Here is a 24,568-nt window from a genome sequence, read left to right as displayed (position 1 = left end):
AGAGAGAGAGAGAGAGAGAGAGAGAGAGAGAGAGAGAGAGAGAGAGAGAGAGAGAGAGAGAGAGAGAGAGAGACAAATTTGACCTCCCTTTCTCACTACAAATGTCAGCTGGCGATGTGACAGTGACACAACCCGGAAAATAACGGACCGCACGCGCACTGACATGCCAGTTGACTACACAATGGTTCCATACACACAGGAAGACAATGAATACAAATCACTGTTACCATAGGGGAGACTGACAGGTTGTTCAAAAGGCGGAAATTCCTATCTTTAATTAATTATTGTCTTATCTTAATGTATATAGCGACTATTCTGTTAAAAGAGTGTCTCGAGTAGACGATGGTTAAATAAAATGTGTAAAATGACTTGGCAGCCGTTTGTGTGACGACTTCATGTCACATGTAGGCACAACTGCAAGTGACGTTGCAATCAATGGCCGGTAGATGGCGCCTTTACATATTTGTATTGTCATCCCTAATACAATCTTCGTTTTTATTGCTTTTGATTATGATGTATTGAAATTAGCTAGTGGTTTACCTTATCATCAAATCAGAAATAAGGTTGTGTAGCAAGCATGAATCTAATTCTCGTTTATTCGAAAAGGCCTTTACAACACAATACTACTCCAAATACAATGTAAAAATAAAATAAACCTCACTCTTTGTTAAAGCATGATTTTTGAATTATATTATTTGGATTGTAAAATGCAATAAAGTTCAAGAGGACCAACAACTAAAAATAAAGTTATGTGGTTCCTTAAAATATAAATATGTATTAATAAATATAGTTTGGTGGTGCCCAAAATATATACCAAATGCTAAAAATAGAAAAGTTTTTTTTTACTTTGTCACATCATTTATGAATTTCCCATCTCACAGGTCAACTACATCAAATCTGTCTGTAGATGGCGTTGTTTACCAACATGATGTAGCCCATCGCTTTAGTGTTGCCATAAATTCTGCTTAACTTTCACAAAAAATGATTAACGATCAGTTTGAATTCAGTTATAAAAGTGCATTGAAGATGACACCTCACATGGCAGGCTAGTATGGGTTTTCTTACGATAATATAACCACAAGACGTGTAAAACTAGCTTTAAAAACAAAACAAAATATATTTAGCCTTCTGTAGTGGGTTCATAAGGAAACATACACTTCTAGTGTTACTCTAAATAAGCTACACAAAACGTGGTTGACCTTGATTACGCCGTTATAGCCGGCATAACGTAAAGCGAGTGTTTTGCTTGACATTTCAACGCACCAATCAGCCGCTGAGGAGCTGATTGAGTCTACTTCCCTACACTGGGAGAGCTGAGGGGAAGCGGACGCACAGCTCGCACGGATATCTCATCATCAGCCACGGTACACGGTCAGATCGCCTGTGAGAGACCTCCGGGACACAGCGGGCCATCAACTTCTCTTTCCCCCCGGTTACGGTGTCTGCTGCAGGGAGATGGCGGGTATTTTGGCGTGGTTTTGGAACGAGAGGTTCTGGCTCCCCCACAATGTAACCTGGGCTGATTTAAAAAACACAGATGAAGCAACGTTCCCGCAAGCCGAGGACCTGTATCTGGCTTGTCCTTTAGCATTCTGCATCTTTATGATTCGGCTGGTTTTTGAAAGGTGGGTCTAAGCACGCGATAATCCAGGTGGCTGTGGTACGGGTTGTTGTGTTGAGGAAATGCTCCGGTGGATGATGCAGGCAGCACACCCCGCTGTCCATGTATATCTATCTGTTATCTAAACAATGGCATCTTATCTGGTTAGCCCACAAATCACCACGGTTGATCATCTTTGTTTCTGCAGGCCTGCAGCGTTACGCGCTGTCTGCTGTTGCATCTGTCAGAGCAAACATACAAACTCACAGTGCGGCCAAGTTACCATACCTGCCCAAATCCAGTTACTGTCCTCTCTGCTCAAACCTGAATTTAGACAAAGAGCCATGCCGGAGACCGTCTCCTTTTACTTATCCGCGTGGTTTGTTGTCACTCTACTGCTCCAGATATGACCATCTTATATTATTATTGTACAATAATCAAGCCATGATGGTACAGTCATGCATATATGGGTCAGAAGTATTTTTATAAGTATTGAGTAAGGCCCCACTACACCCCTCACACGTTAAGTACTTGTCCCTAAAAACATAGTTTGATCATTTATAAAGGGAAGATCTGCTGAAACAGTGAAGGCACCAGTCATGATGTCTCAGTTAAAATGTGTTAAATCCATGAGATTGTGCATACATCAGTTTATTTAGATAGTTACATTTGGTAGCAACTTGCATATTACTGCATCCCAGCTTGTGTTTTACCAAACGATAATCAGAAATACACACACTATGATATGACATGATATGATGACATGATACTGACTTTTCAACCGGAGAAGCTCAAGATTTATAACCTGGGAAGACAATTTGTGTTCAAAACATTGTCATATCCTTTTAGAGTAAAAGAAGAATTGGTAACAAGCAGATGCACGTGTCCATGTGACAACTGTTTCCCAGCACCTGCAAAGAGTGTTTTGATATGCATGTGCTTCCTGATGCCTTGTGTCCCTATCCCTAAATACTAACAATACATGTCATGTTATTTTTCATTGCAGGTTTATTGCAAGACCATGTGCCATGGGCCTGAAGATCCAAACCAACGGGCCACAGAAAGCACAACCCAACGCTATACTGGAGAAGGTTTTCACTGCTATAACCAAGGTGGTGCATGTGTTCTTTTCATAATTTTGTATGTTTTATCTAATGATATGTGTGCCACAATGAAAACTAAGATATGCCGTGTTCATGTTGTCTTGCCAGCATCCAGACGAGAAAAGGTTGGAGGGTCTGTCCAAACAGCTCGACTGGGATGTGCGGACCATCCAGCGCTGGTTCAGACAACGCCGAAACCAGGAGAAGCCCAGCACCCTCGCACGATTCTGTGAAAGCATGTAAGGAAAATCAGCTTTAACACCTTATCATACAGCAAACCCTAACTGAAATGCAAGCCACTTTTCTATGCATGTTATAACATTAAAGTTTAGGAAAAATAATTTCTCAAGAATTAGTGAAGACCTTATCTGCTTTATTGCTGTCATGTATCACTCTTTTGTTTGTTGGCTATTTATCTATGGGTGAAAAGTAATTAATGCTGCAGTGCTTCATCCACAAAAACTTATTTTATAGGAAGGTGGCAGTAATGTAAAACTTTTTTTAAGAACAAATAATAATTTACAAATCTACCAAATATCAAAAAAGGGTAAATGCCCCTTAAAAATTGTCCCAGAATAATGTATTTTTGCAAATCAACAGAACATAACCCAAATACGTTCTGTTAAAAATGTTATAAATAAAAAGATAAGCAGCAAATCCTCATTGTAGTGTAGACTATCCATTAAAAAGCAACTACTAGGCTAATGAGATTTTAACTTTATGGGCCAATTACCAGAAATGATAGTTGTCAAAAAGCAGATGTGCAGCTTAAATGTATTATATAAACAATACAGGTCCCTAAATTCACAGTATTGGTAGATGAAACCGGTAGATGTTTGGCATTTTTCCCCGAAATATTACTGAAACAAAGGTAGCCAAAGTTGCCAATGCATTCTCAATCGATTGACTAATCAGTTAATCCACCAACCATTTATTCTTTACGCACAAACAAAAGCATAAACTTCAACAGCGATCACAATAGTATTTAGTTTTGTTAAAACATCACTGTATCTTCCATGGCCCATGAGTTTTGATGCTGCTGTGCGATAATAGTCAGACGTGTCCCAGTGCAGGCAAGAAACCCTATCAGGCTGTAATGGAGAAATGGCTAATCTTTAGTAAAGCATTTGCCATCAGGGAAATTGTAGTTACTTAGCAGTGCGATGTTAAAGGCCATCAAGCGAGCGTGGCTGTCAGAGCACAGTCATGTCAGACACCAGTACAGCCAATCTGGCAGTTTGAGACACAGGGAGCCAACATCCTCTGCTCCGCCTGAGGCTGCTGTTCACTCAGTACAACACTGCTGGCTGGTAAAACCACTGGACTCCTGTTACAACATCACACAGGAATCTGAAAATAAACTGTTTCCTTGCTTGAGCTTTTTGAACATGATTAGCTGGCATTCTATCTCTCTAAGTAACAATTGTAGCAAAGCCGTCATCAGCATGCAGCATAATTGACTGCAGGAGATATTAGGCTGTTGCAGTAGTTTGGCTAAGTATACTGTCTCATTTGCTTACAGTGCAATTTTCCAAACCCGTCTGGCTTCAGGCCTTCCAGCAGCGATGGTGCTGTAATTAGGCGTTCATGCACAGCTGTTGCAGACTGATAGCATTCTTTGTCTATCAGTTTTTCAGATGGCTGATCTGTTGTCTAGTCTTTTCATTATGCAAGCAGAGAGAAGAGCAGTGCACATGTGGCCTGGAAATAATGAAGACCCTGCTTAGAGTTTTTCTACCAGCTTTTGTTACTGCCTCTTTTTTCCCAAGATATATTGTACATAAAACAAAGAAAATTCTAACAAGTATAAGTATTGATTTTGCTTTTCAAGACATCCACAGTAACCTCTCTCTTACAACAGAAACCTTAAATCTTTCCAAAATGTCCTAAAACAGGTTCATTGCAAGTAAACATATCCAGATTAAAAGGTGTTTACCACTGTTTACAAAATTGAACATGATACTACAGTAAATGACAAATTAATATGAACAGTTTTTTCAGTGTACCGGTAGTTTCACCTCAAAGTCCCTATTCTCATCAGTTGGTCAGGGCGGGCTGAGGAAGAAACATTTTTTGAATGTCCTCAATACTCCCTCTTGTCTCATCTCATCTTCCTCAATCCTTTCTCTTCTCTACTTCACTGAGTACAAAGAACATAAATAGGATATGTAATATGTGATAAGATATACAGTGTATTTCTTTGACAAAACTTAATGTTACTAAAGTAGTTAATATTTTGATCTTGTAATGTCTATCTTTGGCTTCAGTTAATGTATGATGTACAATATTTTTCAATAGGTTTTGATGTAGATTTTTTAGATTACATTTTTTTTCAGATATAATATATTACAACCATATTTGATATTTTAAGGAATTGTTATATATTAATTCCCTTTCCTCTCCAAGAGTTAGTAGAGAAGATTAATAACAAAAAACAGATTTACTCATTTTATTCTTAGCAAGAAGGAAAATAACTGCATTTCCCAAAAGTGAATGCTCTTGCTTTTCCTTATTTTTTCCTGTGACTGATATGTTGGGTCTATGATTTTCATAACTTTCCGCCTGTACACCTCTCTAAAGGCAGCTCGGCAGACACCGAGCCGGCAGTTAATAAGCTTGTTTGTGTTCAGCCAAAACTTTTATAAGACAGCTGAGAGATGAGCCATTAACATGTGTTCTTAGGGAGGACAGCCACACCCGTGTTTTTCTTAAATTAGTTGCAGTCATCTTTTACCACATTTAAATAACTGGCTATAAACAAGCTTTTTCATTTAGATTTTTTTTGATGAGGCCTGGTGATAAACGCAAATTAGACGAGTAAACAAAGGTGGAAGGAACAGCCATTACTGCCTGGGGAGTAAAGGCAGTGACTAAATATATATCAAGGTTTTTGCACAACTTAATGCTTATCAAAGCGTGAGCTTCATGACTTAATTGTGATGTTAAAGCATCCAAATGGAAATAGTTGCAGCCAGCTGGTACTCAGACTACCAACCTGGAAAAGTGACAACATGGAATTAAATGATCAAACATTGTCCGCTTGATATCATTTTATTACAAAAAGTAGACCTGTGCTCATTCTGAGTTTTTAATCAAATCAAAGTCCCCCCACCCCGCTACAATTGCTGCCTTCTGCAAACAGCTACATTTGTTAGTGATGATATATAGATGATCATCTTATATGGTGAATGGTTCATTCATGTATTCAAGCTATTATAAAATATGCTGTCATGTACCACAGCACTTTAAATAAACCTCCTATTATTGTGCCACATTACCTACAGTTTTTAGTTGGTGTACAGGCCAAATTCATTAAAACACTACACATCATTTAGCTAGCCACAGATAATATCCGGCTTGTAAAAGTGTATTTAGCTACTTTCTGCTACAATAATGATAGGAAGTAAACGGCAGCTCTATGATAATAATACGCTTAACATTTAAAATATCTTAATCAAGACTTCTTGAAAAGAAACTTAGCACACAATGACAAAAAAGAACATATGTGTCTGACTCTGGGGAAGAAAAACTATTCACGGGAATTCAAGGTGTGAGTCATTGTGATTGTACATGTATAACAGCGATTCAACAGCACTTGAAACAGACTCTTGCAGGCGCGATGAACCAGTTGCCATGCAACAGTCTTTACTGTGTGCCAGGTAGACTTTAATTTAGTTAATTTGGTTTTACAATAGTGTTGATCAAGCACAAAGAGCAGCTAATATTGGTCTCCATGGGCCTTGTGTTAACATGCTTGGAGATTCTCCAGCATTCATTACGGAGCTACAACTGAAAACCTTGAACAAACATTCTCATAAAATGACTAACTCTGTTGTGCGTGCACGGAGAAGCTGATTTATCCTGTTCTCTTTTTGTTCGTGTCATGTTGTGTTTGGAGGCTGTGGATGTCAAAATGTGTTTGATTTGAGTTCAGCCGGAAAAACCACACGGCACGACCTTTGAGTATGCAAAACCTCGTCTCACATGGCAGCTTATACAGCTTCTGTCACTGCCACGGGAGTCATCAGATGTCCCAGAAGTGAAGCTTTGTTTTGTGCCTCCTCAGTTTTTCTCCCTGAATGCTATTGCATTGTAATCAGAATTGTATGTTTTATATATACTAGAATTAAGGCTCCCATAGGAAAAAATATGTTATCTACAATTCTAAACATATCTATTTTGTGAAATGCTCTGACAATACAAAATAAACCAACAGGGGGTCTCCAATTCAAGCCATAAAGACAAATGAGCTTTTGTTCCCTAAAGAGACGCATGGTATCGTCTGATGCAACTTCCAGTGATGTGTAGTTAAGGGGCTTGCTATTAGACCAGTCTTAAATGCTTCCTCCCAGTTGCTGACTGTTATAAGCCAGTATATATACAGTATATATATATATGCACATCACCCTGCTCAGCAAGGCTTTGATCACTGAAGTGTCAGCTGAAGCACTCTCTTCTCTGCCTGTAAGCCCAGACCTCATTATAACGTTCCCTACCATTGTGTTGCCGTAGTTACTATACATTATGTGCAGGATTATATAAAGCTCGGATCAAGATGGGCTGGGACATTTTCGGCTGTCTTGTCTTTTTCACTCACAATTTGGAAGGTTCAGTGACTCACCCCGGTTAGAGTTTGATAGGAAATAAGAGGACCTCACACCACTTCTAATCTTTGATTACAGGCATGACAGCCACACTGAGCCACAGTGTGCTGAATGTAGGAACAGAAGTACAAAAGTAGGATACCACAAGTTGTGTTCACATCCCCGGTAAACTTGTGTTTTTACTATATGTTGTTTGACTTCAGGATGTGATGCAGCTGTATTACTACCTGCTTATTGGTTTTAGCAGATTGACACTTTGATTTTCTCTATAAATTAATCATCTCAATCCCAAATTATAGTATGGATTAAAAATGAGAAATCTAATTGGAAAATAGAAAGAAAAAAAAGCTGAATGAAAATAGTTGAACACACACTGCACGCAGCTAAGGGCCCATTTTAAGGAGCATGCCCTCCACATTAGCCCATAGCTTACTAATACCACTGCAGTTATGGCCAAAAAACAAAAGATTGTCAAGCAAATCTAAACAAATTAAATGTTGAACATTTTGAAATGTATATTTAATTATATATATATATATGTTCTTTCCTTATTTCTTTCAGGTGGAGATTTACATTCTATCTATACATATTTACTTATGGAGTGCGTTTCCTTAAAAAGGTAAGTTTTCCTTACTTACAGATGAGCACCAGAGTGCTGCTATGACTTAAGGTTAGAATGAGTCACTGAGTTCAAATCAATTTTTCTCTACTTCACATTAAGTTCATGGCAAGCATGGAAATGTTGTGGTTGCTCGCATGGTTAGAGCCTAGTCATGAGGCTGGCAAGTAAATGGATGGTGTATGGAACTCATTTAAGGCAATTTGTAAGAAAGCCTAGTGCAAAAAGTAGTCTTTAATAATGGATCATACAAGGAAAGGAGAGCAGAAAATGAGCTGATAATGAAAAGCATTACCAATGCTAAATATTGCCTTTCATTAAATATGCAATCCATTTTTCAAAGTATGTACAGTAGCCAGAGGTGGGAGTAAGTCCTACATGTGCAAGTCATGAGCAAGTCTCAAGTCTTGACCTACAAGTATCAAGCAAGTCCCAAGTCACTGTGGTGAGAGTCAAGCAAGTCAAGTCAAGTCATACGAAATTCTGATGAATAAGCCCAGTTTCCGCATTTAAATCAGTTAAAAGACAGTGGTTATGAAAATGGATTTAACCCACACTATGATCTTCATTACATACACAGTTAATTATTTGAAATCTAATTTAGACCAATGACAATCATATTAGATTCATATTAACCCTAGAACTGCAGACAATATAGCAAGGACTCAATCAAAAAGTCTGTTAAAAAAGGCAGAATTCCAGTTAAAGGTCCCATGTCATGGCCATTTCCACTGATCATAATTCCATTGTTGAAGTCTACTAGAATAGATTTATATTGTGCAATTTTAAAAAACCACTTTGGTTTCTCATACAGCATCTCTGTAAATTATTTGTATTCACTGAATTTCACTCTCTGCCTTTAACGGCTCGTTGTAGCTCCAATAGCTCCAGCCCCCACCCTCAATGTGAGCACAGTGTGCTCTGATTGGTCGGGACGTTGTGAATCGCACTGAGCTCCATGGAGGTGTGGTTTCCTTGTTTAGCGACAGCGAAACACAGCCACACTCACCTTGAGCACACACAAAGTCACAGCCGAAGTAAAAACAATAAGTGTGGCTTGATATTGAGTAAGAAAAAGGTTGATAAACGCTGTGAGAATGGGTCTGCAGAGAGAATTTCGCCTCGATCCCAACTGTCTGTTATCAGCCTGCAGCCAGGGAGGAGAGATCAGCAGAGCTGCCTGCACTGAGTGTGTGTGTGACGAAGTCTGTGGATTGGTCAATTTGGAACAATCAGCGGGGGCTTAACTTAACGGCTCCGCAGACGTAACGTAGCGGCTTGGGCCATTTGGTTCCGGGTAACGCATGACATCATGAGTTACCCGGAAGAATCAATGGACAGTGACGTATCTCCAACGAGGCGTTTTGGGGAGGTATTTTCTATGTTAGAGTTTTACTCGCTACAGGGTGTACTTTGAGGGTTTTGACTCTGCAGACCGTTTACATGCATAAAAACCTTCATAACACACAAGGGGATGGGTAATAACCGGAAAAGCATGACATGGGACCTTTAAGAAAATCATATATGGCATTTGCCATTACACATATTTAATTTAAATTTCTGTTAACACTAGAACCGCCAACAGCGTCAGCACCTACATATATATCATTTTCAAATCATTTAATTTGTTCCTCTTCATAATTTCCTTATAAACTAAGTAGGATGATTTAAAACTCAGTTAATTGGGTTAATTTAGAAATTGCTTCAGTATATCACCATAACAGATCAAAAAGTTCAGATTCATTTTACAATAAATCAAGGAATGATGCACTTCTACAAACAAAAACAACATAATTAAAACATTTAAACAAACTACTAAAAGTAGATGAACTACATTATTCAAAAGTGTACAGTAACTTCTGATAATAACACAGGGGAAATGAACGAGGCATCTCTCTCTCTCTCTCTCTCTCTCTCCTGACAGCCCGTCAGTATCAGGGTTAGTCAAAAATGAATCCCTTGGCAGTTCTAGTTTTAATCTACCGTTTTGTCTTCTCTTTGCAATGCTTAATTGATTTGAAACCAAGTCTAACGTAGCTTAAACTTAACGTTAGCTTTCTAGCTAACACAACACATGCACGCACCTTTCTGTGTTTTTTTTTTGTAGTGACGAATGAAGTTGGATGTTGTGGTGGTCGTGTCACTGATCTTTATGCTGAAGACCCTGCATACCGCTGTTCTCTTCTTATTATCGGAATCGACAAAATAATCCTTGAATCCAAACTTCACTATTTTTGGAGTAAAAACATGTTGCTGCCATGTTAACTGAGACTCCTGCCTTCTAGTGGGTTGCCAGGTTTGTGCGCAAATATTTAATTTTAAACAGTCAAGTCCTTTCAAGTCATCTATCTCAAGCTTAAGTCAAGTCTCAAGTCATGAATACCAAGTCAAAGGCAAGTCAAGTCTTTCATCAGACTTTCGTCTTTTCATCTCAAGTCAAAAAATATGCGACTCGATTCAAGTCCCCACCTCTGACAGTAGCGCTCAGGAATGAACTGTGTTTTTTTTACGGTGCTTGTCTGCTTATGGAAGTCAATATTTGTTTGTTTGTGTTAGGTGTCATCCATGAAGTATGTGCAGGGTTACTTTAATGTCTGCTGCAAAACAACAATTGAGATTAACATGGTGTTGAAAACTTATTGGTAAATGGGCATTGGGACATACTCATAAAATACTGAATTAAAGATGCTTAGTGTTAATAAAACATGTCTAAATTATATAATGATGAGGCTACTTCCAGCGGCTTTAAGGCTACGGTTGTGATAATGATATACGCTTCAGTTAGCGCCTAAAGTTAGCATGCTTTACATTTCACTTGTATTTTGTAGCTAAACACCCAAATAACTACCAAAACGAGTAAAAATGACAGTTCTGTAGGTTTGTAACCTTTTGAAGGACTATTTTGTTTCTAAGATAGAAAACCCAACCAACTGCAGTGTTGCATTGAACGTTACTATTCTAGATGGGCTATCCTCTGCGTCCGCTAGCAAAAACATTAGCTTAAACGGCTAATGTTAGCTACATGCAGGCTTAAAAATTATGGTAGCCCTGACTCAACATTTATCTCTGAAGTGCTCTTTTCAAAGCACTTTTCTAACTTTTTCATTCTGCGCCAATGTTAACTATTTGAACTCAATAATCTCATGTATGTCACCACAATGTCTGCGTAGTTCAGCTCTCCTTTTTTTAGAAGTTTTAGTCACACACATTGTTGTCATTGGTGTAATCGCAGAGTAGGGAAAGGCCATAGCAAAAATCTCTCAAAGACACAAGTTGCATGATGAAGCACTTTGTGAAAATAGTTCATTCCCTGGCAATCCCCACTGCAGGCTCCTTCCAGTCTCCGTGGGATTTATTAATAGAGCAGTCTACTCTGCATAGGAGTGCAGGAGACGTAAACTCAGTAACAGTGATGGGTCACTGTTTGCTTAACTCATTCTTATGTATCATAGTTACCATTTCTCTTGCTGTCTTGATGGCATTATGTTATAAATAATAAACTAATATGAGGTTTACCACCCCCACCCCCTTGTTCCTTTTTACTCCAGCTTCCTTTTATAGCAGGGTAAGCACTATAAAAACATCTCTCAAACAAGTTATTCAGAATTTTAGAAACCACTTTGATTTAATTCAGAATCCATCAAGGGAATGTTTCATTGTTCATTGTTCACATTGATATTTATGTGTTGGATCTGAAATTACAAATTGAACTAGCTCCAATTGTATGTGTGGGAACAGCCTATCACTGCATTTATATTGTTGTTAATGGAGCCTGCTCTTTCTAGGCTTTATATTAAAATGTAACATATGAGATGTTGTCAGGGATTTTAGTCTTTGGAGCGTTCTCCCCGGAGTTTTCACAGCAAATTGTTTTACAGTGGTGTCTTAACCTTTGTCACTTTAAGTTATTATCTTGTTTTATTAGTTTTATATTATTTAGGTTAAAAACGATTGATTTTTAACTTAATTTGTTTTTATTTTCTGCAGAGTACATGGCTTTGGAACACTAAAGAGTGCTGGTACAACTACCCTTACCAGGTAAAAGGATTTTAATACATCCATACTCAAATATCATAGCAAGATTACTTACTACCCACTTCTCAAATGTTTATTTTAACCTTGTTGCTTTTCGTCTTTTGCAGCCACTGACTGTGGACATCCATTATTATTATATACTGGAGCTGTCTTTCTACCTGTCCTTATTCTTTTCACAATTCACAGACATCAGGAGGAAGGTAAGAATGACTGCAAGACACCAAGACATACATCACGCATCTCTAATAACATGAAACGTAGAAAAAGATCTACAGTAATGCAAAATACGACACTTTAAATTACTTATTTTGGGATGGATACAGACATTTCTATTCATTTCGGTTTTTGTTTATGCCATTGTAAGTAGTTCCGTCGCAAAAAAGGGACATCATTTTATTTGCTTGTGACCATATTTGCTTTCTGCCTCACTGATGTGTGAAATAACATAATATTGCGAGGGCATAAAGGATTAACACTTTTTCCAGTATTCAGAAATTGTCTCAGTTAAACTTCACATAAACTCCCTCAACTATTTGTGTAAAGTTTTTCAGCAAAAATATTGTGCTCTTGTATCCCATACGTGATGTTTGGTGTTGGAAAATATTCAAATATGATGTTTTTCAAGTTTAGTCTTTTATTTGTATAGATAATTATCCCAGGCAAGAATTCTTCATTGAAAGAAAAGTAATAGAAAAGAGGATTCGTTTTATGATGCATTCATTCTTAATCCTAAAATATTTCATGGATCAGAACACACACAGTAGCACAAGTATTTTCATCTTTATATTCACTATTTCACAATTTATTCACAAGTGCTTCCAGTAAGCTGCTCCAGCTGACATTAACTTTACATTCTTATTTACAATCAGATGTATACACACACTACTGTGTACTTTAAATAAAGTTCCAGATGTCCAACTTAGTCAGGGTTTCTAAGAACTGAGATCAGCTTGTTCAAAAATTCTTCAACCCACTTTCATCTCCTTTTTTTTGTCATGAATATTGCTTCACATTTGGTTCATCAAGTATCAATTTGCATGCCTTCCAGCCATGATCGTACTCCTGTCTCCAGTCCATCCCAGCTCTCCCCTCTCCACAACAACACTTCACTCACCGCACTCGCAGCAGCCCCGACGATGCCATGCTGTGTATGCCTTCACTCTGTCATCTCTTTGTTGACTGTTGGCATGTTGTCTGTTTTTGTTTCTCCTTTCAGTTTTTTCATGCACAGCACTACACTGAGGAGGTCCTCTGCATCCCCTGCCAATTCCAGTATGTTCTCCCTGCACACTCTTGCCTTGCTTTCATTCTGTATCTTGCATCATTACTCTTCCTTCTCATCTCCCTCCTCATGCTGTCACCATGTTGGACTGGTTCTGGTTGCCTTGAGCTGAGGCATTTCTTAAGATTTGCTAGAGGAATGCCTCCCTGTGCCACCTGTCTGCACCCCTAGTCTCCTGGAGTTTATTCAAGGCAAGCCCAAACCAAATGACAAGACAGGACTAAAGCTTTATTATTGTATACTTGACTTTTAAATACAATATGTTTCAGATTACTGCGAGCTCAGGTTCAAATGTCCTTTTGTTTGATATCTTTTTACTGAGATTTGATTCATTTTTAAACAATGGTGGAATGTAACTAAGAACATTTGCTGCGAGTACTATACTACACATGAGTATCTCTATTGTATTTTAACATAACCTATTTTAATCTAAAGTTACCAATCACTTTAAAATGAAAATAGAATTCTACATATGATGTGGTTATAAAATATAATACATTGTCATAAATAAAAACTACCATACAGTATATACAATCACTAAAAGGCAGCTTCACCATGACCAACTACAACAGTAAAATACTGCTTTCTGACTAATGCATCAGTAATAATGACATAATTGAAATTAATTTTGTTTGTATGGAGTATGTTTTACTTCAGGTCTTGAATGATTCCCCCACCACAGATGTCAAACATATTTAGAAATGGCTATTTTCCAGTTTGTCACAATATAAATCATGACCAACACATTCAGTAAGTGAACACGTAATCCAATCACACACTTGCATCACCACGGAGTGTTCGTCATTCCTCTGACACTGAGGGCGTGTTTCTTTTGTGGGTATTAATCATTGGCTTATCATTACTGTTAATACCTTTTTTAAAGCGCTGTGCCAATCCCAGTTGTACATGACGAACACAGTTCACCAAGACAAAGGTTTTATTTTAAAAGACATTGATCCACAATCATGACGTACACACAATGCGGCCGTTACTCAGTATTCAGTCGTCAGAAGTTGCCTGGCCGTTTTTAAGTACAAACTATTATGTATTACTGCAATAACAAACTGCTATGGTGTGTGCAGTCACGTCCGTCTGACTCAATCACACATCTGAACTGCACTAGAGTATGAACCGCATGCAGTGACTCAAACAGCCACGAGGCAGTGCTTACTCTAGTTGTGTGACATTTCCTTGACAACTTTGTCCCTAGGATTTCCTGATCATGTTCCTGCACCATGTTGCAACAATCTCCCTCATCACCTTTTCCTACGTGAACAACATGGCCCGAGTGGGAGCGCTGGTCATGTGTCTCCACGATGCAGCCGACGTGCTAATAGAGGTGAGGATGGGTGAGAAAACAAAAAGCCTGTGGATGGAGAGTTTGGCCATGGTTGGGTGTGTGAGTTTACTTAGCTTTATCTAAACTCAACTGCAGTCTAATATCATGTACATCATGAAACACTTAATCATACAGGCACAGTGCATGCTCTTCGTTGGAAACCATTTAAAATCTTTTTTTAGATATTTCAAAGATATCCATTTTAGACATACTTTGAGAGTTTTTTCAAGCAGTTGTTCCCAAGATTAATGATTGTTTCTTTTCTTTTTCTACGAAGGCTGCCAAAATGGCAAACTATGCCAAATGTCAGATACTGTGCAACCTCTTGTTTGCAATGTTTGCAATTATCTTCATAAGCTCCAGACTGGCAGTGTATCCTGTTTGGTAAGTGCAATTCTGTATATGTGTGTCATGGTTAGCATCTTTCTGAAGTCCGACTTCACTGAAATAGTGTTAGCCTGTCATTTATAATACAGTCACAGTCAGAGACCTAAACACATGGGCAGCACAGGTACTTTTGGCATCCCCAATGTGACTTGTCAGTGCCACAAAGATTTCAGTGCTTTTCTAACTACTTTCTCCACAACGGTTTGCAGACACACTTTGTGAATGTTGTTGCTAAGTAATAGTTACTATGGATACAGCAGCTTGAACCCCTTGAAGAAAGCCAAAGAAAACGGCAAATGAAAGGCAACACATTATGGTTTTCATCTTATTGTTAAAACATCAAAGGGTTTTATTTCTGATAAGGATCTTTCAGCATTTTGTGTTGCTGCTTTACATTTATTTTCTTTCAGGGTTTTATGTTATTTCTTAACACAAATCAGTCTTAGTCCTTGAAAGTGTGCACAGCAGTGATCTTAAAGCCATCAGCGGCAGTGTTATCGCACCTTTTAGTGTGAAAACACGCCTGCAGGTGTCTGCTTCTCTTGATATACCATTGATTTTCGATCAGCATACAAATTATATTTAAGGCATTTAGATTCAAGTTTATTGTCAATAATTCAGGTTTATCTGAAATAAAGGTGCTTGTAATTAGTATAACAGCCTTAAAACAGGTTTAGCCAATACCCCACAGCTCCACACCTGTGTTTCATTCTATGCTACACTACGTTTCAGTGAACCCCCATCACACCGATAATAAAGTTGTCATTACTGTAAAGCTGTTGCCATGGCTTCAGTAGAGGATGATTCACAGACAGTCATTTGAAGGAATTGTCTCAGGGATATATTTAACCAGGCTTCTGATTTTTAAATCAATTAGTAATTTAAATTACATTTAGATTTGTTCCATGAATTGGACTATAAACTACTTGCACAGGTTTGCTAACGAACGCACACATTTCTGTTTGTTTACCTGTACTATAATTACCCTGTTAAGAGAAAGCACTTTTACCCCCTTCTGTGTTTCTAATTGAACTCATCAAGTTAACTATCTCCCTCTCCCTCTGTTGCCATTGAAGGATTTTAAATACCACCTTGTTCGAGAGTTGGGAGATTGTAGGGCCATACCCGTCATGGTGGGTCTTCAACCTGCTTCTGATCTCGCTGCAGCTGCTTCACTCCTTCTGGTCCTACCTCATAGTGAAGACAGCGTGTCGAGCCATCTCAAAAGGGAAGGTGAGTCATTACACTCGGCTCCTCTTTCAAGTCCTCTGCATAATCTTTCCACTTATACCTGCTGTTGCATAATAGGCTGTTTTGCTGCGAGTTCATAAATAAATACTGTGTAGTGTTGTCAATAGCCACTTTTGACTGTCCCTTTCCATTCTTTCTGCTTACCTGCATCCGCCAAGGTGGGAAAATGGAATCCGTTGCATGTAAGTAGCCTCAAAAGGGAACATCATGTATACATTCTTGTACTGTGCGCTTAGATTAATTTCATGTCTTGGGCAGCCATGTATTCGTTTCATAAATCATAATTCTGTCAGTTTGTTTATCTAATCATTGCATATGCTTGCAGCCTAGCTTCAGGTATGTTAATGTGCATTTGTCAGTTCAACAACGCTGTTCAGGGCTGAAAGATCTTACTAAATATTTTACATATTACTATAACATTTTGGACAGATATTCACTTTCCCCCTTTTATCTAGTGCAACTAGCAGCTCAAATGTTCACTTATTTGGGGGAAATCCCAGCATCTACTGGCATCTATTTATCTAGCCAAATTGCCAGACATTTTCTGAAAAGATTTGAGGTTTTGCTGCCTCTCTCTTTTATGTAAATGTAATGTATTTATGTTAAGGATTTAAACTTAAAAAAAACAGTCAGATGCTGGGAAATTTTGATTATAATAATGTTGATTATTTTCTGACATAAAACAAGATTACATTTAATTTAGGTGAAAGTGTTATCCAAGGCAACGTTCAATAAGTGCAATCAACAAAGAGGATATCAGTTAAGAATACCCTTAAACAAAACACACAAAATAAAGCAATCATTTGGACTGCAAGATTGATCAATAAAGTTGCAGCCACAATAATGTCATGTACAGCGTGTAGCCTGATATTGATTGGCACAACACCTACTGGTTGGACACACAAAGGCCCATTTGTACTACCGCCACACATGGCTGCTGCAGATGCTGACACAGAAAGGAATTTTAATGAGAAAAATCTAATCTCCAATAACCCTCTGTTATTTCTGCAGGTGTCTAAAGACGACCGCAGCGACATCGAGTCCAGCTCTGATGAGGAGGAAACTCCCCCAGCCAATCACAAACAACACAGCAGCAGCAGCAGCAGCAGCAGCAGCAGCACCGCCAACGGGACCAACAAAAATCACGGGACCAACGGCTACCTGACAGGGGCCACATATCCCGACGAACACTGACCAATCTGATATCACAACACTGGAGCCATGCTACAGACACCATCCATCAGTGTGTGTGTGTGTGTGTGTGTGTGTGTGTGTGTGTGTGTGTGTGTGTGTGTGTGTGTGTGTGTGTGTGTGTGTGTGTGTGTGTGTGTGTGTGTGTGTGTGTGTGTGTGTGTGTGTGTGTGTGTGTGTGTGTGTGTGTGTGTGTGTGTGTGTGTGTGTGTGTGTGTGTGTGTGTGTGTGTGTGTGTGTGTGTGTGTGTGTGTGTGTGTGTGTGTGTGTGTGTGTGTGTGTGTGGACAGGAACAACATTGCCTGTCTAGTACTGGAAGTGAATGCAGTTTTGTTATCAATTTCATTCTTTACTAATTTCCTTGCTCAATTGAATCTCTTTATCTATATATTTGCATCAAACTGCACTCAGTGAAATATCAAAGCATTCCTTTCAGTACAACCCACTCTTTGTTTAGCCAATGAATAAAAGCATTTCACTTAATGGTGTAAGCATGCTACTTTAACATACAGTAGTCTGGCATACTGGGGGTGTGTTTTTTCTTATGTTTTGTCTTTTGATGTTATTTATTTTTTATAAATATATTTTGCAGATGGTGATGCATCTATTTTACTTTGACGTTTAGTGTTAAAGATAAAATAATCTTGAATGATACGGCTGTTTTTCATACCACACATCATGACGAGTATTAGCAAAATGCTAAAGACCTGGGTTTACTTTTAAAGCTACACCCCCAAAGATATGCCAAAATGTGTGAGATGCTCACATTTTAAAACACATTCTTCACTAAACTGTATGTGAGATGTCAAAAACAGTATTATGTGTGCGCATCAGATATGGCTAGATGCTGTTTTTCCTATTAAAGCATTTTGTTAAGTATTCTGATACATTTCTGGTAAGCATTTCATAAAAGGCCATTTGTCTTCTTACGAGGCAGACATGAGTTGTTTGAGTTATTCAATAAAAAAAAAAAACATGAAGATTACAAATGTGTTTGAGTTTGTTCAATAATTGTAAAGAAACACTGTTTATGAAACCCTGAGGGTGAATTTGAATTTTAAAATGAATTAAATATGATCATTCTCCCATAAATAATGAGGGATCAAATGCAAATAATATTTGTATACTCACAACATATGACTTACCGACAAATCCTTGCCTCTGCAGTTCCCCTGAGCTCTACCAACCATTTTAGTGTCTTTCTGCTTCTTGTTTCTGTTTGTACCAACAACTTTTGGTTTTGTTCAGTTAAAGCTATCAATGTGTTATTTCAGACACAGTTAGCTAATTGTTGTAGAGTAATAATATTATGGAGCATTTAGCTGCTAGATATTGAGATATTTTCCCAAGGGGTTGTTACCCAGACCGGTTTAAACAAAGTTAAAATTAGACTTTCATTCAGCATGTAAAATAAACTACAAATGGTTGACACTAATGTTCTTCAATGTCACCTGGTTGCTTTTACAAGCAAATGCTTGCCAACAAGTTTCCCATGCCAATTGTAAAGGTTATTTTAATGTCAACATGTATTGCTGCTTGGAACCATGAATTGGCCTTTGTTTTGTGTTTATCTTTTCCTTTATTTATATCTGCTCCACACTGACCTGCCATCCTGCTTGAGTTGACATTTGTAGTTTCTTGTTTTCCTCTCTCTGGAATGTTCCTTTCTATAAAGCACTGACAAAAGCTCAGGTGATTTCCGCATGAGTGAGTTTGGGAGGAGGGTGGTCAAAGTTCCCGGTCCAAAGTCAACAAACTGCTACAGTCTTAAGATGAAGGACCCTATCAGCACCTGCTCGGTAAGTTTATCTTGAAAAGGTCCAGGTTACCTCCACAATGCACTGGAGTTAAAATATGAATTCAATATGTATTTAATGTACAACTTAGTTTGTTTCGTTTTTTAACTCTGTTGATTTAGGCCATGTTTGCTACATGTGGCAAACATATCACAGAGGCTAATTCTGTCTTTCAGTATAACCAACTCTATCAAAATTTGAAACGGTTTTCGAAATCCGGGGAGTACTTCTGCAGAGAACTTATGACAGTTTTCCAGCAAAGGTAGGTTCAGTACAACTCTGTCCTTCAGATTAACTTGTAGAGACGACAGGAGTTACTGTTTGACTCAGCTTTTGTCACTTGCTGCAACGCTTTATTGTTTTAGGGCAGAGCTGGAACTTACTTATTCCAAAGGACTACAGAAACTTGCTGGCAAACTCATCAGGGCCTCCAAAGGAATGTCAAACAAGTAAGGAGCATATTTTAAATGGTTCTGTCCTTTGTCTATTTTGTGTTTAACATGACCTCTTCCTGATATCGTGGAAACATGCACCTAGCAAGATAGGTGTGATCAAAACACAGATGACGTTTATGAGCCAACAGCTCTAACCTATTCATGCTGGTTCCCCACTCAGTTCCACCTACAGTGCCTGGTGTCATGTGTCGGATGAGATGTACTCAAGAGCGGATGCCCACAGGTAGGTTTCAGCCCAAGTTCACTTCACAACCGTGTCTGTCCACAGATCAAACCAAAAATTTGAGTTAAACACAGTGTTTTCTTTTCAGGTCACTAGGAAATGCATTTCAGCAAGAAGCAATTCTGGAAATACGACAAGTCTTAGACGAGCATAATAAGAGGAAGAGGCCTGTATGGAGAATCTTCTGCATTTTTAAAATCATTAAATCTGCTGTGCAAGCTCCAAGATATAGCGTGTCTTTAACCTTGTTATGTGCTTTCATAGCTTGACAGTGCCATTGAAAGAACTGGGAAACTTTTTACTGCCAATTGGAGTGAACAACTTAAGGTAAAGGAAAATGCAGAAATATGCATTAGCTATGATGGAGCTGCTGCATAGACCATTGTTAACAACATGCTGATCCATAAATGCTTAACCCATAAAAGGTGTGCGTGACTGTCAGCTATTATGTTATAGTAGACTATATAATATAGACTTTATAGTAAAGTCTTTACCGTATATTTTATATATGCTTGAACTGCATATTGCATAACAATGCATGCACAATGCATTTCTGAAGCGATCAGTATAAACAATGCATTATAATGTGTTGAAACTGTTACTTATGAGCCATTACAAGTAGGATCACAGTGCATCACATATTCAAGGATTATAGTTTCTTATCAGTCAAAAGGTCATGACTTTAACAAAAAGTATGAACAACCATAACCAATTCTTTGTTAAGCTGACAGAACAGAAGCATAATATTCATTTGACCTTTAAAACCCATCATGCAACATGGGATATTTGATGATTGACTGTTATCTTTGAATTTATGATGTATTATAAAAAAACAGTTGGTTGTTGCTATGACACACCTGATATCATAAGGTTGATAGCATTTGTTAAACTGAAGTATGACTGTGTTATAATGGATTATGTTTTACAGATGAGGGTTCTGTACAAAGCTTATGTTGGAAAACAATGTGAACTTTGGTGTTCCTTTAAGTATCTAAAATAGCCAGTGCATTAATTGGAAAAAACAAATAGATTATAAACCTGGCGTTTTAGAGTTGCTTTAAAGAGATTGACCCTGCTTCTCTCACACATGGTGTAGTAAACTGCTCATTCAATGTTTACCTTTACCGTTTTGTGTGGATTGCTTCTCTTCTGAAACAGATAAAGAAGAAATTGGTTGGACTAACAAGAGAGCATGAGGCTCTGTTCAACTTTGTTGAGAACAACAGACAAATCTGCACAGAAAAAGAAAAACAAAAGGTGAATTTTATGGCTACCAAACACATTTTTCACCACTACATACATTACATTTCCCTCTCATGTTTTGCTAAAAGAGTTTCCCCTTGTTCTTGACCACAGATGCTGAACAGGCTGACTAAATCGGCAGAGTTACAGGTGCGGGTGGATGATGAGTACTTTAACATCAACATGGAGGGTCATCAGATGAGGCTCAAGTGGGAAAACACGCTGAAAAACTGCCACCAGGTGCGGAAAACATGCTCTCCCGCTTCTCATACTGTAGGCATGTAGCTGTTTTCCTAGTGAACAGGGTCGACCCTTGTTTAAGGACACCCCATTTTGACAAGAGCTGAAGCAGTGACCTTTTTGCTGCAGAAAATTCTCTACAAGCACTAGGTCAGTCAATTATATCGGTACGCCAAATATCTCCCCAGTCTTTTCAGCATTTTATTTCCTTCTGTTTTCTCTCAGGTACACACATTTTATTAGCATGCAACAGAGAACAGCAGCCTTCGGTCACTGTACATGCAGCAATCACTATGACCTTGTTTTCCTTTTTATTCAACATTTACCTCAGTTTTAGATGGTCTTCATTCCACTGGAGGTGATATGTTGGGATAATACATGCTACACAGAATATATGACAAGGACAAGACTCAATAGGGATTGAATGTGCTGCACCAAAAGCATCACAATGTTATTTTCTGCTTTTTCAGATTATACAGGAGCTGGAGAAACAGCGGATTGAAGTTCTCTTCAACATATTGAATAGATACAACCTCCACATGTCCAGCTTTGGGCAAACCCTCCAACACGTAAGGCAGCCCTGAACTCCATCCTACTCATAAGTATGCAGTTCTTCCTTAAATTAATGTTATAATTTATATATTCCAGGCCCAAAAAAAGATAGAACAGACAGTGCAAAGGGTGGACATGGACAAAGACATACAAACCCTGCTGGCGGAAAACAGCATCACAGCAGAAGATCACAAAGCAGAGTTTTTGGTGGCTGATTATTTTGTAAGTGTGTGTTTTTTTTTTAGTCAGACTCATTCAGTGACTCAGCCATTCAAAGACACGCTTAGTCATCTCCGCAAGGGGTCTCTTTTTGATAGGGGCGGACAAGCCTCAGAAGTATTTATCGTTTTGTGACAGGGCCTAACATGAAGGCGGTGCTCCAATGTATATGGTCTGCTTTTTGTTACATTTCGTCATGTTTACATTTCTAATTATGTAGTTGTTAGGTCGTGCTCAGGTCTTTGAAAATATGATCGACATCCCAATGGGATTAACCTGCTTTAGTGGAACATTGTATAACTGTGCAGTAAAGGCAGTAGCATGTTTGAAATACTCACAGCACAAACACATACTGTGTAGTGTCAACAGTAGATTTTACCCAAGAACATCGTTGTTACTTATCTGTGTTCTGGGTGAAACAGGAGGAGGACAGCAAGTCACTGATGGCCAAAGACCGAAGAAAAGAAGCCATCAAACTCAAAATCCAGCGTCTTGAGGCCAGTATTACAAAGACAAAGAAAGACCGGGAAGGCAAGTTGAGCGCATAATTCACTAAATAGTTCATTTAAATACACAATATAACCTGGTGGATGTCCTTTATAAATCAATGCATTGATTTAAAATGGACAGTACCATGTGAGATCATTCATTAAGTCTCTGTCAATATTGTTGTTGCAGGAATTGAAAAACTGATGACAACATATTCTGCAAATCCATCTTTCTCAAACCAAAAGAACCTGGAGGAGACTGAGCAGCAGATTGATGAGGTAAACAATGTGTGTAATGGACGGAGGGACATTCATGTGTACAGAAGGACATTCACTTCAAATTGATTACTACTGTGCACTCATGTCATATTGTTGCTTGTAGAGTACCTTAAAACTGGATCTCCTCGAGGCCACTCACTGCAAACTCTCTGTGTCAATGTGCGAGTTGGAGGGCAAGGCCAAGTCCTTTCATCGATTCAGTGACAGCATCGTGAAATGGAAAGATAAGGTAAGACATGCGTCATCTTCAGGACATGGGAGTGGTTTAAGGAGGTTTCTTATTGAAATGTAGCAGACCCATTAAAATGACTTTCCTTGGATTAAAGAATAGTATGAAAAAGTTCCATTTGAAGCAGCCTTTTAGTGGTTATTGAGTTATAACTGTTTAGGTAAGGACTGCGTGGGCGACTTTAATGGTGACATTATTAAACAGACATAAAAAAGGGGATTCCCAAGCTTTTTGGTTGCATGAATTCTACTTTTAAAATGAATGGTGTCTCAAACTATTAATAACACAACATGGATATTTTTTCCAAACTCCTGGGAGTGTTTGTACGGCATACAACCGTTATCTGTAGAGCCTCGTAAATCAAATCAAGTTTTATTTATATAGCACATTTTTAAACGATTTTTGGTCGAGCCAAAGTGCTGTATATAATTTTAAAAATGTATGTATCGTAATTATTAAACACAGTATGTCTGTTTAAGGACTGTGAGCACAGCGTGGTTCAACTGACTCGTCCAGTGAAGCTCCGCAGGACTGTCTTCAGGTCTCGACAGTCCCTGAGAGCTTCCATCATTTACAAAGGGCCGGCTCAGTTTGTGACACAGCCGTCTGTGGAACAAGTCACTTCCACATCACACGAGGCTGCAGAGTGTGACAGCACTGTTAATGGAGCCCTGCCTCACACCAATAATGACAAAGAACAAGGCAAGACATTTCCAGAGTAACACAAAGATTGATTTTCTATTCAGCATATTTAAAAAGTTCATAATAAAGTAAAGTAATACAAATATCAACATTAAACAGGTCAAATAACACCAGAGCTGTGCAGCATAGGAAAATGCAAGGCCCTGTACGACTTCACACCTGAACAGGATGAGGAGTTGACTCTGAAGGAGGGTAAGTAACTACGTAAGTGCAGAAAAAATTCCCAAAACAGTAGAGGTTTATAATCTTGTAAAATGTTTTTGGTCACAGGAGATCTTCTAGACATTTGTGGAAAGGAAGAGAATGGTTGGTGGTTTGGCAAACTTGATGGGAAGACAGGTCATTTCCCATCAACGTATGTGGAGGAGCTGCCTGTGTTAAGCAGCATCAAGTCATCGGAGGCCTGACACAACTCACCCTGAATCAAAGAGATTCACTTCTGCACTGATGAAAATGCAATGGCAACAACTGAAAGACTCGCACCAACTAAAACTACAAGTTGTGTTTGTTCTGACTGATTATGTTCATTGTACAGCACTATACTACTGTATATACTCAAAAGTTTAATAACAAATAAAGCATTCATTAAAATGTCTATACATTCCTTTATACTTGTTGTCTCTGCTCTCCCTGGAGTTATTTTATAATGCTGTATGCATCTGTGAATTTAGCACCTAAATAATCATTTTCACCATTATTTATGCGCATTGTGTACAGATTAACTTAACTATA

At 38.4% G+C, this 24,568-nt stretch overlaps 2 protein-coding genes across 2 annotated transcripts; both read left to right on the top strand.

Annotated features, from left to right (window-relative positions):
• Positions 1 to 862: 862 nt before the first annotated feature.
• Positions 863 to 18,380, top strand: cers6 (ceramide synthase 6). The gene is made up of 11 exons (XM_079666689.1): positions 863 to 1,625; positions 2,607 to 2,712; positions 2,812 to 2,942; positions 7,869 to 7,926; positions 11,914 to 11,964; positions 12,069 to 12,161; positions 14,454 to 14,582; positions 14,860 to 14,966; positions 16,046 to 16,202; positions 16,379 to 16,402; positions 17,232 to 18,380. The coding sequence occupies exons 1-11, from the start codon at positions 1,456 to 1,458 to the stop codon at positions 17,412 to 17,414; spliced, it is 1,209 nt and encodes a 402-aa protein (XP_079522815.1). The 5' UTR covers positions 863 to 1,455; the 3' UTR covers positions 17,415 to 18,380.
• A 734-nt stretch (positions 18,381 to 19,114) lies between these two features.
• On the top strand, positions 19,115 to 24,431 carry nostrin (nitric oxide synthase trafficking; the record flags this gene model as incomplete). Its single annotated transcript, XM_079666686.1, has 16 exons — positions 19,115 to 19,210; positions 19,384 to 19,469; positions 19,573 to 19,656; positions 19,823 to 19,885; positions 19,974 to 20,055; positions 20,150 to 20,212; positions 21,044 to 21,142; positions 21,242 to 21,367; positions 21,838 to 21,936; positions 22,016 to 22,141; positions 22,561 to 22,669; positions 22,817 to 22,905; positions 23,009 to 23,134; positions 23,614 to 23,836; positions 23,936 to 24,028; positions 24,107 to 24,431. The coding sequence occupies 16 exons, from the start codon at positions 19,115 to 19,117 to the stop codon at positions 24,241 to 24,243; spliced, it is 1,701 nt and encodes a 566-aa protein (XP_079522812.1). The 3' UTR covers positions 24,244 to 24,431.
• Between the last annotated feature and the right edge of the window lie 137 nt (positions 24,432 to 24,568).

This window comes from Notothenia rossii (assembly GCF_949606895.1).
Source record: "Notothenia rossii genome assembly, chromosome: 2".
NCBI classification, from domain to species: domain Eukaryota; kingdom Metazoa; phylum Chordata; class Actinopteri; order Perciformes; family Nototheniidae; genus Notothenia; species Notothenia rossii.
Note: the sequence above shows the minus strand (reverse complement) of the source record. Positions and strands in the feature narration are given on the sequence as shown.

What these genes read in the sequence shown, in the direction of transcription:
- cers6 (XM_079666689.1), top strand. Translation starts at nt 1,456, where the DNA reads ATGGCGGGTATTTTGGCGTGGTTTTGGAACGAGAGGTTCTGGCTCCCC. An exon ending in GGTACAACTACCCTTACCAG is followed by an intron (nt 11,965 to 12,068) that starts GTAAAAGGATTT and finishes CGTCTTTTGCAG; the next exon opens with CCACTGACTGTGGACATCCA. An exon ending in CTGGCAGTGTATCCTGTTTG is followed by an intron (nt 14,967 to 16,045) that starts GTAAGTGCAATT and finishes TTGCCATTGAAG; the next exon opens with GATTTTAAATACCACCTTGT.